The sequence below is a fragment of the Ursus americanus genome, chromosome 16 (assembly GCF_024610735.1).
Source record: "Ursus americanus isolate L20-20 chromosome 16, mUrsAme1.1.p, whole genome shotgun sequence".
NCBI lineage: Eukaryota > Metazoa > Chordata > Mammalia > Carnivora > Ursidae > Ursus > Ursus americanus.
Window position 1 is genome coordinate 56,728,094 of NC_142142.1, and position 17,783 is coordinate 56,745,876.

The 17,783-nt window shown below is 37.7% G+C and overlaps 1 protein-coding gene across 1 annotated transcript in view; it reads left to right on the top strand.

Moving 5' to 3' along the window:
* The window catches only part of ARHGAP20 (Rho GTPase activating protein 20), a 135,947-nt gene that overhangs the window by 85,190 nt on the left and 32,974 nt on the right, over window positions 1-17,783 (top strand). Inside the window, exons 4-9 of the mRNA XM_045797738.2 lie at window positions 88-237; window positions 6,852-6,893; window positions 7,797-7,881; window positions 10,740-10,817; window positions 13,262-13,328; window positions 16,215-16,403. Coding sequence (XP_045653694.2) covers window positions 88-237; window positions 6,852-6,893; window positions 7,797-7,881; window positions 10,740-10,817; window positions 13,262-13,328; window positions 16,215-16,403 — 611 coding nt within the window. The remainder of the gene's footprint in view (window positions 1-87; window positions 238-6,851; window positions 6,894-7,796; window positions 7,882-10,739; window positions 10,818-13,261; window positions 13,329-16,214; window positions 16,404-17,783) is intronic.

Sequence of the window (17,783 nt, forward strand, 5' to 3'; positions counted from 1 at the left end):
ACTGTCATCTTATCACATGTACAGAAGCTCTCATAAAATTTAAGAAACAAAATAACAAGAAGTCTTGTCTGGTTTTTATCTTTCTAGATATAACAACAACTTTAAGATAAAAAATAAGATAAAATTAAGTGACATGTGGACAGCAAGTTGTGTGGATGAAGTGGGAGAAGGCAACACCAATACCTTGAAATCCTTTGTGTTGGGCTGGCCCACAGTGAACTTTGTGGCCACTTTCAGGTAAGAACCATAGCTTCTCCTGTATTGACATATTAAATAAACTCAACTAGGTAATTTCTAGGATGGAAAGAAAAGTGTTAATCAAATTTTGTTCTGATTTTTTTAAGGAAAATATTTTATTCTGATTGAGTTATTCTGAAGTCAGTAACATCTTTTGACATACCCTGAATAAAGACACTTGTAGGCCTTATTTCTCCCCAAGAGCTTCTTATTAAAGTCTGGAGAGTGCTGGTAAATATTGAGAACCTTGGAGTTGTTTATCTTGGTTTGACCAGTAATTTTTAAAGGGGCTCTACTGAAGCACCTAGGGCCTGTGGAAGAGGAAGCAGTGGTCAGAGTTCTGGGGCCACCACACTCCAGCCTCTCCTTCCCTGGTGTTCAGATTCTGTTTTACATAGTGAGCTTTCAAATTGGTCTTTTCAACCCTCTGAAATAGAATTTTACTGAAAAATTTTATAAAACAGTCCAATTAAGTTTGAATAACTGTTTTATACTCCCAAATTTTCTTTTTTTAAGATTTTTTCTTTATTTGAGAGAGAGAGCAAGTGGAGGGGGTAGCAGAGAGGGAGAGAGAGACTCCCAAGCAGACTCCCTGCTGAGCGTAGACACCCCCCCCCCAGTGTGGGGCTCCATCCTACGACCCTGAGGTCATGACCTGAGCCGAAATCAAGAGTCAGACACTTAATCAACGGAGCCACCGAGGTCCCCCTATACTCCCAAATTTTCTAAAGAAATAGTTTTTAATTATAGAAATAAAGTTAATGCCATAAAATAATGGGGTGCCTGAACTGAACATCAGGTTCTGATTTGGCATAGAGATGTGACCATCAAAAGCAAATTTATGCCTCAGGAAGTGAAAGTTAGTTTCCTAAGACTCACCCCTTGACTGGGATACAGTTGGAGAATATATAAACAGAGATTCTCTGTACTCTTATCCTGAACATGCTAAATTGGCACTTCTCAAGTCAGGGTGAGCATATCAAAATTCACACTTGTGATTTTGAATAGCTGCACGCTCAAGTCCAGTGTTTGTTTTACACTTAAAGAGTTAGAGTTCACATGCACATGATTTTCTTTCAGTTTCTTCCCTCCCCACTACCACCAGACACCTCAGGCATTATTCTAAAGCCAGATAACTAAAATTTTCCAAGTTGTTAATCTTCTAATAAAAACAGGCATGTCATTAAATTCTATTATGCATTATTGGCCTACTACAAGATTTTAAGAACTTACTTGGAAGAAATATATGTTTGTATCATTCTCTGCATATCTTGTTTTCCATGACATATTTCTCTAGATAGTATCATTTTCTGTTGCATGACCTCCTTGGAGTTATAGGTTAAAGGAAGTAATACCTAGTAAGGGGCAAAACTACATTATGTCTTTTTTTTTTTTTTTAAGAGGGAGAATAGCAGGAGGGGCAGTGTGGAGAGGGAAAGAGAGAATCCTCAAGCAGACTCCCCATTGAGTGTGGAGCCTGATGCAGGGCTCGATCTCACAACCCTGAGATCATGACATGAGCTGAAATCAGGAGTCAGATGCTTAACCACCTGAGCCACTGGAGGTGGCCCATACATGATGTCTTTAATTCAAAAGTTTCCATGAAACTTGTTTTAAGAAGTGAAAATGTGGAAACAAGTTTTACACACATTGTATTCTTCAAGAAGTTTAGTACTTTAACCAAATGATTAAGGTTAATTAACATCACTTATGATGCCATGTAGCCTTTGATAGAATGTGATGAGAAGAGCAATTCACCTTTGTGTTATTCCACCTCAAAACCCATAGCCCCAGTACAAACATGAGAGAAACTTCAAACAAGCCCAAACTGAGGGATATTCTATTGGTTAAACTGACCAGCACTTCTCCAGATTATCATGGTTAAAAAAAACAGAAAACAAAATAGGAAAAGACATAGAAACTGTCCTAGAACAGTCACTAAGGAGACATGACAAAAAAATGCAATCTGTTATCCTGGGTTGGGTCCTAGAACAGAAAAAGGACATTAATAGAAAAACTGGCAAAATCTGAAGAGTCACAAACGTGGTTAATAGTAACGTACCAATATTGGTTTCTTAGTTTGACAAGTGTGCCATTGTAAGAGGATAACTTTAGGAAACTGAAAAGTCAAAGGTATCCAAGGACTCCCTGTATATCTTAGCAACTTTCCTGAAAGTCTAAACTTATTTCAAAATTAAACGATTATTTTAAGAAAAAAAGCTGTTGAAGAGTTCTGGCCCTGGTATGGCAGAGTGAGGTCTTAACAGACTGACCACCCTACAGATAACAACTGTAAACTCTGAGCAAAATACAAACAACAACCACCACCACCTAAAGGTTCTCCAAAGTGAACACAAGTTGGCAGATTTTGGAGAGGAATTGAAACTTGGAAGGAGGCACCAGCATGGGGTGAGTTTCCTGTGTTTAAGGCATTGGCCCGAGGGCAGGCTACAGTCATATTATGGTGCAGGGCAACTAAACCAACAGAAACCCCCAGTCTTTCTGGCCAAACAACCAGAGAACAGAATCTGAGTCAGCCACAGCTACAAGAAAGTGAGGGAGGAAATCTCAAAAAGGAGAGTATCAAAGGAGGGAAACCCCAGATTTGGTATACAGATTCTACCCGAGTGTCTGACTGATTGCTGACATGCATGGAGCAGACTCAAAGCAACTTGACTAAGGCTAAAAGAATTGTACCAAGGTGCTGTTGAGTCTAATCAAGGTAGTTCTGTTGATGACAAAAACATCAACACTGCAAATATAACAGCACTCAGTCTCTAAAACAAAATATTCATTATGTCCAGAATACAATCTAAAATTTCTTCACATACAAAGAACCAGAAAAGATAATCAATAGAGGCCAATCCTGAAATGATCCATTTTGGAATTACCAGAAAAGAACTTTAAACCAACTTTTATAATTATGCTCACTAGGTAAAAGGAAAAGCCAGCTGAAATGAATGAAAAGATTTCTCAGCAGAGAAGTAGAAAATATAAAAAAGAGCCAAATGAAAATTTTAGAACTGAAAACTACAATATCTTAAATTTTATATATGTATCCCCTATGTAGCCTTAGTTGCAGAATAGAAATGAAAGAGGAAAGAGTCAGTGAATTTGAAGATACATCAATACAAATTGTCCATTCTGAAGAATAGAGAAAACAGACATTTTTTTAAAATTTATATACTTTTCTATTTATTTGAGAGAAAGAGAGACAGAGGAGGAGAGAGAGAGAGAGATAATCTTAAGCAGGTTCCACACCCAGCATGGAGCGAATGCAGGGCTTGATCTCACGACCCTGAGACCTGGGCCAAAATTAAGGGTCAGATGCTTAACTGACTAAGCCACCCAGGCACCCCTAAAACAGACATTTTTTAATTTAAACTGCATCGGAGACTTGTTAGAAAATACCAAAAGATACAATGTACATGTAACTGGAACTCCAGAAGAGGAGAGAGAGGGAATAGGACAGAATATTTGAAGAAATAATAGTTTAGAAATCTCCCAAGCCTAGTGAAAGATACAAATGTACAGATTTAGTAAGCTCAGTGAACCCCAAACAGGAATATGAAGAATATTTCATCTAGTCATGTTATAGACGAACTGCTATAAACCAAAGATGAGAGCAAATCTTCTAAGCAGCCAGAGAAAAACAACACATTATATATAGGGGAACAATAATGTGCCTCACTGGCTTTTTCATCAGAAACTATGGCAATTTCAGAAGACTGGAATGGCATCTTTAAAGTGTTGAAAGAAAAAACTTTCAACCTAGAAAACTATATCCAACAAAAATATCCTTCAAAAATGAAAGCGAGGTAAAGATTTTTTTTAACTCTAAGAATTTATTCCAGCAGAACTTTGCTAAAAAAAAAAACAAAACAAAAAACACACAGACAGAAGTTTTTCAACCTGAAGCAAAATTATATCAGAGGGAAGCTTGAACCTTAAGGAATGGTTGAAGAACATCAGACATGGTATATGAAGAACATCAGAAATGATATATATCCATCAATATTAAGAAAAATCTAGGTCATGATCAGTTTAAAACGCCATCAGACTAGCAGCTCAAGAAGCAGGTTCTCCTTGCCAGTCACTGTAATATCTATAAAGAAACCAAGAATGTAAAGACTAATAGCTTTGAAATCTGAGACTGACAACTGCCAAAATCAGTGAGGAATTCCCAATTGTGTCAAGTTAGAGGAAGAGCAAATAATAAATGTGAACTTTTCATGCTTTCCCTTAGGCCATGCAATAGATCATCACATCTCAACAATGGCCAGAAGGAGCTCTTGTACCCTGATTCTCAAACCTATATCTGCCTGAAGAGCAGGCACTGAACCTTGATGTTACAGATAATAGCACAGTAAAATGAGAGCATTGTTCAAATATGCAGGAAGTACCGAAATCTGACAAGGACCTGTCTATAAGAGGACTCAGAACAATGATATTTTAACTTAAGTACCTAGTATGAATCTTTGTCTACAAACTCAGGAAGGCAAGAAAAGCCTGTTTATTTATAGATTGAATGAAAACCCACCTTGAGCCTCCATTGTGCCAGCAGATTTCTGTGATGTCTTCCAAACAGGTGAAAGATTCTGACCTTTAGCCTGTTGTGGTCACATCTTTTTCTGTGTCCTTTAGGTTCTGAGATACTCTCTGATTCCTGCCCTATGTGGGGTGCAGGTATTGTTGCTGATATAAAAACTCAGGAACAGGCCTCCCTGGTTGCTGCTTACAGTCATTTCCTGTGGGGTCTTTCTCTTTCCTGAGGCATCTCAGCCGAGTAACATATGGTTCCCTGTTCACTCTCAGCGGTAACAGACTCCATCCCCTCCCAAATTTGAGGGTCTCTTTCCAACCTGCCTTGCCTTTTCTCTTTCTCTAAGATATCCTGCTTTGTCCTCTTCCTGCTCTTACCAGATAAGCTTAGGTATTGATAAAACTCTGAGATCACCTTGATTTTGCACTACTTTTGTTTTTAGTTTGGTAAAAAGGCCTTAAGAATCACTAAAGAGAAGTTCTGGATTCTTCTTGCACAGAGTAGGAGAAAGGGGAGAACACAAGAAGACTACATAAATCAATCTCAATGAGTTAGCCTGACACACTTCATAAATTGTTTATTTTTGAAGTACCACGTGCTGTATATTCAAACAATGGAACACTGTACAGCAATGAGAATGAACAATCTAAAACCACATGCAGTAATATAGATAAGTCTCATAAACGTAGTGTTGAATGAAAGAAGGCAGACACAAAATTGTACATACTATCTGGTTACATTTATAATAAAGAAAATGTAACTCTACTGTTCTGTTAGAAGTCAGAATAGTGGGAACTCGTGCCTGAAAAGGAGCATGAGCAGTCCTCCCGAGGTGATCTTCTATTTCATAATATGAGTTGTAGTCATGCGGGTGTGTTCAGTTTGTGGAAAATGTTCAAGCTGTGCACTTAAGCGTTACACAGTTTTTTCTGTGTATCTTCCACGTCAATAAAGAGTTAAAAAAATACTAAGTGTTTTAAAGGGGCAATTTTCTTTAGCTGCTTTGAAAAAGGTTCACAGGTTCAAAGAAAACTCACCTATTTTTCAACACAGTTTTTTCCTAAATAAATCCAAGATTTGACACAAATGAACCTAGAAAATTTTCTGTTTAGGAAGGGTGAATACATTAAGAGTTTGTAAGGAACTATGGGAGATGAAAATTGGATGGTTGGTAAAAGAGATATAGTGTACTTTCTGATGCCCAATCCTGGGAGTTGTGTATGGAGAGAATTGCTAAGCAACAGACTTAGAAACAAATTACAAATACTTGTTGAGTGTATTTTTCTGGAACAAGAAAATAACAAGGGTTTCCAACTTTGTTAAGATTAGAAATATGGTTCAAAAGCTAGTAACAAGACCATCCGTATAGAAATAAGCACTGAATTATTTTCAAGTTTAAGAATTAAATGTAGCAGTAACTTCAGAAAAATTATTAAGAGTGAATTAGTTGTAAATGAGCTGATCTTAGAAGATTGTAGTAATTAAGAATAGGTTTTCTATGAACTAATTAACTAAATTAAAATCCTGCTATATGTAGAAATAGTTCTTTTCCCGACAGGAAACTGGTTTCTGGGCCAAGATATTTCCATCAATATGCCAAATTTCTCTTTAATCTCAAATTGAGCATACTTTCTGTTTGTATGGCATTTAAAGCTACAAAAACACTCTGAGACAATTAGCCCAGTTTTACAGATGTGGAAACAAGCTTGGAGATGTGAAGTGATTCACTCATGATCAGATAGCTTGCATATGTTTTTGAAAACCAGGTGTTTAGATTCCGGATCAAATACTCGTTCCACCGTAAGAGTTATGCTTGTAAAAGAGCCATAAAGTAAGAAAACGGCCCTGTCTTGGATCGATTCAGGAGGTTTTAATAGAACTCTGCATAGTGTTTCCTGATGGGGATTTTCTACCCGCAGATTCTTCAGAGCGCCGTTATGCCAGAGTTGCCGTACTGGGCAGCTCCCTCAGTATCAGGCTGTGGATATTTTGTCTGGATTGATGGTCTCAGATATGTTAGCATAAATGTGTAATGTGTTTAATTTTTCTCTCCTGTTTTCTTTGATTGCAGTTCTCCAGAACAAAAGGACAAATGGCTCTCTCTCCTTCAGAGGTATTTTTTTCAGTATAACATATTCTTAATCTTCACCCTGTAGTTAAAAGAATTAAATTCTTCTATGCAGAGATGTGCCCCAAACTATTCCCCTTTTCCTTAGCAGAAATTACTCATTTATCCTCAAAATAAACTATTGTTTGAACTGTATACTAGCTACTACTTCCTGAAAACAGTGTTCTCTTCATTACATGTATACCTTACTTTCTAGGAAAGAGAACACTGAGGTCTGGTTAGATAATTCTAGACAGAAATGAGTCAATAATCTCTCCCATTTCCACATCTCCAACCTACCATTTGGAGCAAATGGTTTCCTCAGAGCATCTATTAAGTTTCCATATATGGGAGGTTTTCTGCCAAGCACCTCAAAAATCGATTATTATCCTCACCTTTGAGCATACAGGGTAAATGGTCAATTTAGGTTTCTCTCTTATTTCCACAACCCTTCCCTCCTTCCTCCCCTTACTACCTTCCTAAGGGAAGACTTACACTCTACCAGAGAGCTAAATGAGAAGTCAAAGCCCACTGTCTTGGTTTGGTGTAGTCAAGTATGACATATGCTCCTGCACTTCTCCGTAAGACCTGGGCCTGTCCAGGAAGGTAGGAAAGCTTGGAAGATAAAACACCACCCTGAGGTGCCTAAACCTGACTGCACTTCTCCAACCTCACTTGAAGTAGATCTCCCATTCGTTTCCATGCCCATACCTAATGTCCTGAGAATTTTTTTTAGTTCTCTTCCAACCCATAGTGTAATCAGACTTTGCTGAGTCTTTCCATCTGTCTTTTAAAACATAGCATATAAGTATATTGAAAATATTAGCAAAATAGATTGATTTTAAAATAAGCCATTAGTGAAATCCATCTGACTCGGTGCTGTTTTGGGTTGTTGTTGCATTTGATTAGATACATCAATCTAGAGAAAGAGAAGGACTACCCGAAGAGCATTCCCCTCAAAATCTTCGCCAAGGACATTGGGAATTGTGCCTATGTAAGTGTTTCTAAGCCAGAAAATTAAATTCCAAGTCCCTGCATAAAGCAGAGCACCATGGATGAAAAGAGACAGGCAGGCAGGCAGACAGACAGACTGTGGATGTGCTGTGGAAGGCAGGCATTTAGAAATACCGTTGTGGGAAAATGCATTTTCCTGGGTCTATGTATGTCTTTGTATATGTGAAAAGTAAATCCTAGAGAAAATGAAGCAAGAGAAATTCACATTAACTACAGTATTTCATATTTACACTTGGAAAGAATACTGCTTGTCAGATGTCTCTTTCCTCCCTCTGGCATTAATGTTTCTCTGGATCCTTTCAATAGCAGCTGCAGAGGCTTGTAGTAAAGCCATTTTCACAAGGATAGATTTCCTATTAGTATTAAGCAATCTTTTCCAACTTGTCACTTCTTAAGTAGAAGGTGGTTTTAGATAGTTCTTCATTCTCTGAATTTTTAGGGTTTGAATCCCTTGGGTTAGTAAATGGATGAGCTAGGAGAGATGACATTTTTAAGGGACAGCATGTTTCTACCTCACAGTTTTTATCATATTGGTCAAATAAAAATTAAGCCTATTTAGCCCTAGTTATTAAGTAAAATTTGATGACAGCAAATATAGAATAAATGCCAAAATGTTATCAATGATGAACAAAATGGAAACTTATGGATATTTTTATGATACTATGCATTGCCATACCTCACAACAGCTCTGGATCACACTGGAAAAAGATCTAGTACAAAACAGTTACGTTTTGGCCAAAAGCAAAGTTATGCAAATGTTCTGGCATCAGTGCCAGATGTCACTGCTTGAGGGAAATACTCAAATTTTTATGGTGTGAAACTGCAGAGATCTGTAGCAAAGCAGCAAAAAACAAACAAACAAAAACCCACCTCTGTTTTTCTGCCAGCTCTGATTCAGTTGTTGTGGCGGTTGGTTATAATTAGCATTTTCATGGAAAATCCCTTGAATTTTTTAAAACATTTTCATTGTATGGAAAGTGTGTGCTTGAGGAAGGACCAGAGTTCATTCTCTTTGGAAGAGAAGACAAGGGATATGGTCAGGTTGGGTGCTCTGGTTTTATCCCAAGTACCCTGGTTAACTCAAAGATGATGCAATGCACTGTCCTTGGCTCTCTGACGTTGCGTCGTGACAAGAGCCTCCTTTCAGGGAGCCCTGCTTCCAGAAAGATTGATTCCCCCCAAAATAGGAAAGTATGTATGGAAAGCATTCTTTATCTTTGGCCTTTAGTTATACACAGCCTGTCAGTGAATTCTGCTAACGTGGAAAAAAAGCCACATTCTCATTTTTGTCTGTTTATTTTATTTGTTTACTAGCCAAAGAGGACTATCTGCTGAAATTCAGTTTTGTCTGCCAGAAAGGCATGCAAGGAAAAACACACACCTGTAATTACTGTTTTGAATGAATGTGTCTAATATTAAGAAAAATCATTATCTTAGAAATCAGGTACATTAGGAGATACTATTAGTATTACAGGAAAGATTCTTCATCTTACAAAAGGCTTCATGAGAGAATTTCTTTAAAATTTAATTTAAGGATACGTTTTCAGACTTAAAAAAAAAAAGCAGTTGTTTTTCATAAAACTATATCTCAAGTTAAAGCCCAGTGTATAAGACATCTATGCCACTCTGGTAGAAGACAGACACTGGGGTGGGTGCTCTAAGCCCTGCCTTTTGGCTTCTGAGAGACTTTTGCGTAATCTTTGGAGCACAAGAAGCACAATTTGAAATCAATTAGCAAACAACTTTAAGAGGCAATTTGTCATGTCAAATAATCAGCTCACAGAGGTAAAAAAATACTATAATGGAAAGATAAGTGGTGAATTGTCAGTGGATTTCACTTAGCATTATTCTTTTTCATTTTTGTTTTTATATCATTTTGGTTTTACCTATACTACTTATTTATACCATTTAAGCCCTATAAGGGACACAGCCCTAATTGCTGATTCATCTGATAATTATAATATGTAAAACCTATGTGCATAGTAAATATTTTTTTGAGCATAACATTGTCTTACATTTCAATGTCTTAGAATTCAGTGAACTCTATATAGATATCTCAAAATCTTGTTAATCTCTTTTCTGTTTATAGCAAAATATTTTTAAGCAGTAATTTCTAAATGTAGTTTAGCACAGATATATCAGAGATCACCTCTTCAGTAGCAGAGTTGGCAACAGAATTGAGCTTTCTAAAATTCTGTCCTGTTTGCCAGACTCATGGTTTTAAGGTGTCTGCAGATTTCAACACTGAAAATCTCAGTAGCCACAGGGTTCGGCATAGTGCTCAATAATAGTGGTTTTTAAAAATTCAAAACTTTAAATGTCTTTTTGTAGCCAGTTTTTATTCTGATTTTACCTCAACTTCTTAACATGAAAGTAAATGACTGTGAAACCCACGCTGTGAAAACAGTACTCAGGAAGAAGGAGAACTTTCTCTCCCTTTTTTCTCACACTTTGCATTACGGAAATACAGTTACGGAGATGATTCAGTGCACCAACTGCACTAGGTTTTTGTCGGGGATGGGGATCGGAAGGGTAGTCCATGTACTCTCTCTCAGATGTAGTTAATCTTTTTCTTTCTTGCTGAAGGTCTTATATTTTGTGAGCTACATATTCTTTATATTAAGAGAAATAGATGTTTTATCAAAAGGCATAAGATGTAATGGAATGAAAGTAAATTATTGTCAAGCGTTTGTTGTTCTACTTAAGTCATATGCTTTATGCTGTTAATACTTGAAATCAAAATTTGCCTTTGGGTAATCATCTCATAATAGTTATTTACTCACCTGATTTAATACCCTTTATGTATAACTGTATTTCTTATTTCTTTTTTTTCTGCAGTCGAAAACTATAACAGTAACGAATTCAGATACAGCAAATGAAGTTATCAACATGTCACTACCAATGCTAGGGATAACTGTAAGTTACTCTACTAGATAGTCTTCATTAAAAACAAACTTTGATACTTTAGAGCCATATAAATGTTATCCCTCTCATCATAAGACACCTGATTACTAGCGACACCAAATTCATGTTTTATTCCCAAAAATGGAGAAAATAAGGACAGTAAAGCTTTAGTATTAGACACTACTCTTCGACTGACATTGTAAGACCTAAGTAAACTGGAAACCATAATAAGATAAGGCTATAATTTTAGAGTGATGATAATATGTATTTTTATTGTATATGCTATATGCATATACAGGTGGGGAGGGTTCTTGCTATAAGATTCTAATGAGAAAGTTCTAACCTCCTTCCCACTTGTCACTCAATGGCTATTCTTTCCCTGTCTCCTTTTCTGATTCTTCTCCTTTACCTAATTATTCTCCTATTATCCCAAGAGTCCATCAGTCTCAGGATGATGAATTCTGAAGGATTTGCTCTGTAGTAGAATTTATACATGAAGAACGCAGAGCTAGAATCCATATTCACTGGCTGTTGATCCAAAAGATGAGATGGCTGGTACCTCTAATGAATTGGCAAATTAAAAAACAAGCTTTGAGTTAGATCATGGAGTTAAAGAGCTTTAGTGTGCATACCACATGTTCCCCCATTTTGCATTTAGTTTCTGCTTCTTTCTGTTTTGTGGGGCAAAGGTAAGTTTTTGAAATTTTATTAATGGAGGAGATTGGCATGTTTGAGGATGAGATAGGGAGAACATAGGAAAGTTCTCCTTGTCTCCTCCCTACCAGTATATAAACGCCACACGGTGGGTCTTGTATTAAAAGGAATGACTTTCAGAAGGTTGGAAACTAAAGGAAGCACTTGAATAACACCATTTCTTGAGTCAGATTCTCTATAAATATGAAAGCACAGTGTTACTATGATGTAACATGTCATATGTTTTAGATATGCCGTAGTCTGATAAGTTATATTTAGATTTACTTATACACAGTGCTATCGTAAGCCCTTAAGCACTCAGAGAAATCAGACTTTAGGTAAGAAATCTGATTTTTTTTTAAATATGATTTAAGTTAAATTTAATAATATATTTAAGATATAATTAGATTTATATACACTGGGTAAAACAGGCACTTCTGCATTGATTTCTAAGCTTATGTGTTTATGTCTTGGAAGAGAGTGAGTAGTTTAAGGGAAAGGGAGATTAATTAATGACAAAACTCATTTTATTTATGCATTTCCTTTGAAAAAAGTGATCCATCTCCTGAGACCAAAAATACTTCTATTCATTTTAAGAATTGAGGCTATTTGTTCTATTCTAAGGGATTATTGCAATGTTTTCAGACAGTACCAAAAAAGAAAAGAAAAGAAAAGAAAAGGAAAGAGAAAGAAAGAAAGAAAGAAAGAAAGAAAGAAAGAAAGAAAGAAAGAAAGAAAGAAAGAAAGAAAAAGGATTCTCATTAGGTGCTTGCTTTCCCCATTTGCAGTAAAATGTTTTGAGTAGAGGATGGGGAGGGAAGTGACAAACAGAGTAGGGGAGGAAGCCAGAGACTATTCTCCACAGCTAGGACCTTCCATTATAAGATCAGGACCATGATTTTTAATCAAAAACTAAAGGTAAGAATATTGAATATTGCCATATTGCCCATCTCGTCTAGCCTCATTTAAAACAATTTTACTTTATCTTCTCCTAGAGGATGCAGCAAAGTCTACATAATTTAGTATTATTTCTTTCAAGTAAGATTTTTAGTATTGCTGGGCTATAATTCTGCTAGTGAACAATTTCATTGTTTTCTATGACTGGGCCTATTCTCTAGACAGAATTCTTGTCCTTTCTGTGCCCAGGACTGGACTTGCCCAAAATAAAACCAGTGTAGACTGTGCCAGCTACCTATCTCCTCAGAGCCTCTTGGTCATTCTCCTTCTGCTCAGAAATAGCTGAGCTAATAATCAGCCTCTGAGATTTTACTTTTTCATCACTGACACAGTAGTATTTTTGGCTTTCTGGATAACAAGAATGTCTTTGCAGGGGCTTGTTGGGGATTAAGTCCAGTATTCTCTGAGAAGTCCAGAGGCATAGCAGAAGTCAGGATTCTAAAGAAGAGATTAACCTTGTAGAAAACTAGGACATTTCTTTTTGCTTTGTAAAGAGACCTATAATTTTACATTCTGCGGTCTACCCATAATTGTGAGGGCCTGCTTCCATTGTGGTCTGTGGATCCCTTGTCATCACTAGGGAAAAAGGGCAGGACTCCTGAGTCCTCTGCTAAGGATGAGACAGGGGAAGATAGGTTGTAGCAATTAGCATTGCCATCTTCAAAAACTGTATCCACCCCCATGAACCTGAATAGCATTTATATCATCTCCACTTTTTTCAAAACATAAAAATGCCCCCCCAAAAAATGTGTCCTTATTCAATTACCAAACATGAAAGAATTATTATTACTTCTTTTATCCCCAAGGGCTCTGAGAGAGATTACCAGTTATGGGTTAATTCTGGCAAAGAAGAAGCACCATACCCACTTATTGGTAAGTTTCTTCAAAAATCTAAGATGAGATTGTGTTTTAATTATGATTCTAAATGTCTCAGAAAATTGGTCATGTGGTCTTAAATGTAAGCACCATCAAATATTAATCTCATATATCTATTTATTCATTCGATACTTAACCTATCAACCATTTCCTAAGTGTTAGGCAAATAGTCAAGAAGAGAAATGTATATTTCCCTTTCTATTTTTTCACTTTACAAACAGAGCTATTTTTTTTTTAAAGATTTTATTTTTTTATTTGACAGAGAGAGAGACAGCCAGCGAGAGAGGGAACACAAGCAGGGGGAGTGGGAGAGGAAGAATCAGGCTTATAGCGGAGGAGCCTGATGTGGGGCTCGATCCCATAACACCAGGATCATGCCCCTAGCCGAAGGCAGACGCCCAACCGCTGTGCCACCCAGGCGCCCCCAAACAGAGCCATTTTGCATACCTTTTTAAATTTTTTTCTCTAAGAAACCAATATGTTTTGGTATTCCTTTCCCTATACGTTTATTTTTCACATTCTTTTTTTTTTTTTTAAGATTTTATTTATTTATCTGACAGAGAGAGGGAGAGAGAACAAGCAGGGGGAATGGCAAGCAGAGGGAGAGGGAGAAGCAGGCTCCTGCTGAGCAAGGAGCCCAATGCTGGGCTTGATCCCAGGACCCTGGGATCATGACCTGGGCTGAAGGCCTCCGATTAGCCCTCACATCCAATTCTTGAATTTCCTGTTCCCTTTCCTCCCTACTACATTGCCTCTGTGGAAGACTATCTGTAATCCAGTCGTGTCTCTTAATTGATCAATGCGTACTCAAAACCTGCCCTAGGCATCATAATAAAAATGAGATTAACCCATTTAGAGTCCTAAAAATAGTCACTGACTTAGCAGCTAGTTACTATTTCACAACTTTTCTATTTCTCTAGATAGATTTTTCCAGCATTTGTTCTGAGGAATTATTGGTAAAAAGATTACATCTCACCTTGTTTAATTATTTAACTAAAAAATACTTCTTGGGGTGCCTGGGTGGCACAGTCATTAAGCGTCTGCCTTCAGCTCAGGGCATGATCCCAGAGTCGTGGGATCGAGCCCCATATTGGGCTCCTCTGCTGGGAGCCTGCTTCTTCCTCTCCCACTCCCCCTGCTTGTGTTCCCTCTCTCGCTGGCTGTCTCTCTGTGTCAAATAAATAAATAAAATCTTTAAAAAATAAGTAAATAAATACATACATACATACATACATACATACTTCTTGATCGGTAAGTTCACTCTGTGTGGTTAACAGAAATAGAGCAATTAAAATAAGGGCAGTATCTGTAGCAGATCTTGAGATGATGACAGTAATATTGATGAAGATGATTTCTGCTAATAACTTTTAAATGCTCACTATCTGCCACATATTGTGCAAAGCATATTATATTGTTATCTCATGTAATCCTTTCATTTACCTGAAAGATCACTACTGTGTAATTCAGGGTGTTTCAAGTGATCTGAATAATCTAAAACCAAACCTTTCTGTAAAATATATATTCTCGGACTTAAAGTAAGCGGTCATGTACATAGCTGAGGCCAAAATTCACTGCATTTCTGGTTTCTTTTTTAATGTTGTCATTTTTGTAAAAATCAGTGAGCAACCAAGTTGTGATGAAAATAAAATAAATAGTTAAAATAATTGTTTTCATAAAATATATTAATTAAAACTACTTAGGTGGTCGCTTTCAGGCTTAAAACAGCTTCAAGCTTCATTGCTAACTCACTTAAAAAAAGAAAACCATGGGACATGATTTAGCAGCGATTGTCTTTTGTATATTTCAGTGTGTCTTGGAAACTTCATTTGTAGTTTAGCTGCTGGCTATTGGGGGGGGGGGGCTTAATCCCTGGAAGCAACTGTAATGCTCGATATTATTTATTGGAACGCTGATATTGTATACCTGTGCTAGATGGAAAAGGAAGAGTTCACAGGGTACATTTAGTGATAAATTAGGAATAGAATAGAACTTATTCTCTGTACTTAGAAGAAGAAAAAAAGCAAATCTACAGCACAGTGGTACGTGAAGGTTTAAGTTAAGAAAATGCAATTGTTGAAAATACTAAAGAGCAAAAAGTCATGTTGCAGTTAGATGTCCAGGGTTTAGTTTTTCTAGTTCGCTGATTACTTTTTGAATCCTGTTTCTGTGTTTCCAATGCCCTGCACAGTCTTCCTTCTGATTATTGCCTGTGAACACCACCCTCAGAGGGCAGCAGTGGGAGGGAAGCATAAATCACACAAACCAGTCCTGATGCTCTGGAGTAACTCTGATGATCTAACTAATAACAAGTAATGAAACGCCTTTTTCAGACAGACATCTTGTGTTGAATAATAGTGATGCTGGAAATGCATAGTTCTTTGCCCTGACTATTTAAATTATATTAACCATTAAAGTTGACTTATTTGATCCTTATCACTGTGTGGTAAGGAGGGTAAATATCTTAAACCATGAATTTAAGGCCCAGAGATGTCAAGGATTTGCTGAAGATTTACATATATAATTAGTGTCAAAGGAGAACTAGAGTATCTTCAAATAGTCCTGGATGCAAACATAGGAAAAGTCAACATCCTGCAAGTCACAAACTAATATGTGAATTCCAAAGTATTCTTTAAAGATTTTTTTTTTCTTTTTCCTTTTTTCTGCCCACCCTCCCCACCACCTGCTTAAAACTACTTTGATAGGGCCACCTGCATTACGTAGTGGTCTCCAAGTGTAGGAGCATGCACAGGGGTCATTCAGTCAACAAAAGGATTCTTTATTCCCGAAGTCCCAGGAGGAAACTGCCGTGCATTCTAGTACGTAGCACACATGCTCACAGTGCCAGTCAGCCTAAAGTCTACATTTAGATTTTTCTCTGTGTAGGGCATGAATATCCTTATGGAATTAAAATGAGCCATCTTCGAGACACTATGCTCCTGACACAGGGATTGAAGGACTCCACCACGCCTTCCAACCTCCAGGAGTCCTTCCTCATGGAACAGCTGCCCCGAGAGATGCAGTGCCAGTTCATCCTGAAGCCCAGCCGCCTGGCTGCAGCCCAGCAACTAAGTGGTGAGTTGCTTCTCCTCCTTCATGGGGCCTTTCTAGCAAAATTTTTATTCTTGAAAGCAAAGTTAGTACAAAGGCAAAGACCCAAACTTCTACCCAGATGAGATTTTTTCTTTTTAATTTGCTGAGTGTTTTGAAGGAAAAGATAGAGTTTTAGAAGATAATTTTATAAACCGGCAGTAGGCGTGATTGACTTGGAATCAGCAGCAAGGAGCAGTACAGTCTGTTTCTTCTTTCTTCACTCTTCTTTCCCCTTTAACCTTATGCTCACTGCAAGGTCCAAGGCACCGGGCCGTGCTGCAGGTGCTTCAATGCCTTCTTTGTACTGTAATACATCGACTGTGTGTTCCCCTACATGGTCACATTATAAGCAGGAGTCTGTTGGTGATGGGTGTCAGGAGACTGTGATGCCTTGCGTGGATCTGGGTATGGATAGGTCTGGGAAAACTAAGATTTCCACAGAAATCTCTCCTTGTTCTACTAATCTACTCTGAATTCCCTGTGAATATAACCATCTCTTCTACCACTCCATAATAAAGACTCTAGAATGATAAAAATGATATTTAACAGTAAGAGGACCATTACTTACCCCGACCTAATTTTGTGCTTTAAGCCCTCAGTCTGAAGGTGAGACTGTATAGGAAAGAGGAAATGTGTCGTACGGGTGGTGTGAGTGGGCTAGCAGAAAACTGATGTTCCGTGTCTGTGGCCGCCTTTGTCACTTTGAACCAGCTGGGGATCCAGTGAACAGTGGCAACCCTTTCGTCTGCATTCCCCCGCACAGGCACACTCCCCCATCACTCGGTGGTGATAACCTAGCCTCCAACTTTATAGTTTACCGCGGTCCGTCGGGGACTGCACCGTCTTGCCAGGGCTCTAACAGCTGCACACGTACCAGTCAGCTTCCCTCCTGGGATGGCAAACAGTCCTGGGGACTCCAGGGCTGTTTCCTCACATCTTTGGGCTGTTTTGAAGGGGTGTTACAGAGACATTACAGTTGTCCATCCACTAACGTGTGAGCTCCGTGAAGGCAGGTATTTTGGTCTGTCTTGTTCAGCGCTATATTCCCAGCACCTGGAACACTGCTTGACGTACGTAAGTACTCAATAAATATTTATCGGATTAATTTATTTATTAATAGGTCAGTTGTTACTGTTCTTTAAAGATACAAAAGGAATGTTGCTTGTATAACTAAGTTGAGGAGAATATTTTATTCTTCTACCTTTATAATCAGGTTTTTCAAAACTGTTTCTCTGTGTCCCTTGTCAATTTTATTTTAATTAATTTGACCAATAATCAGGAGTCAAAAATCCTAAGGGTTTTACCCAATATTGCCAGTGACTTGCTTAATTAAATTGTAGGCACTGTCTGTTTATTAATCCT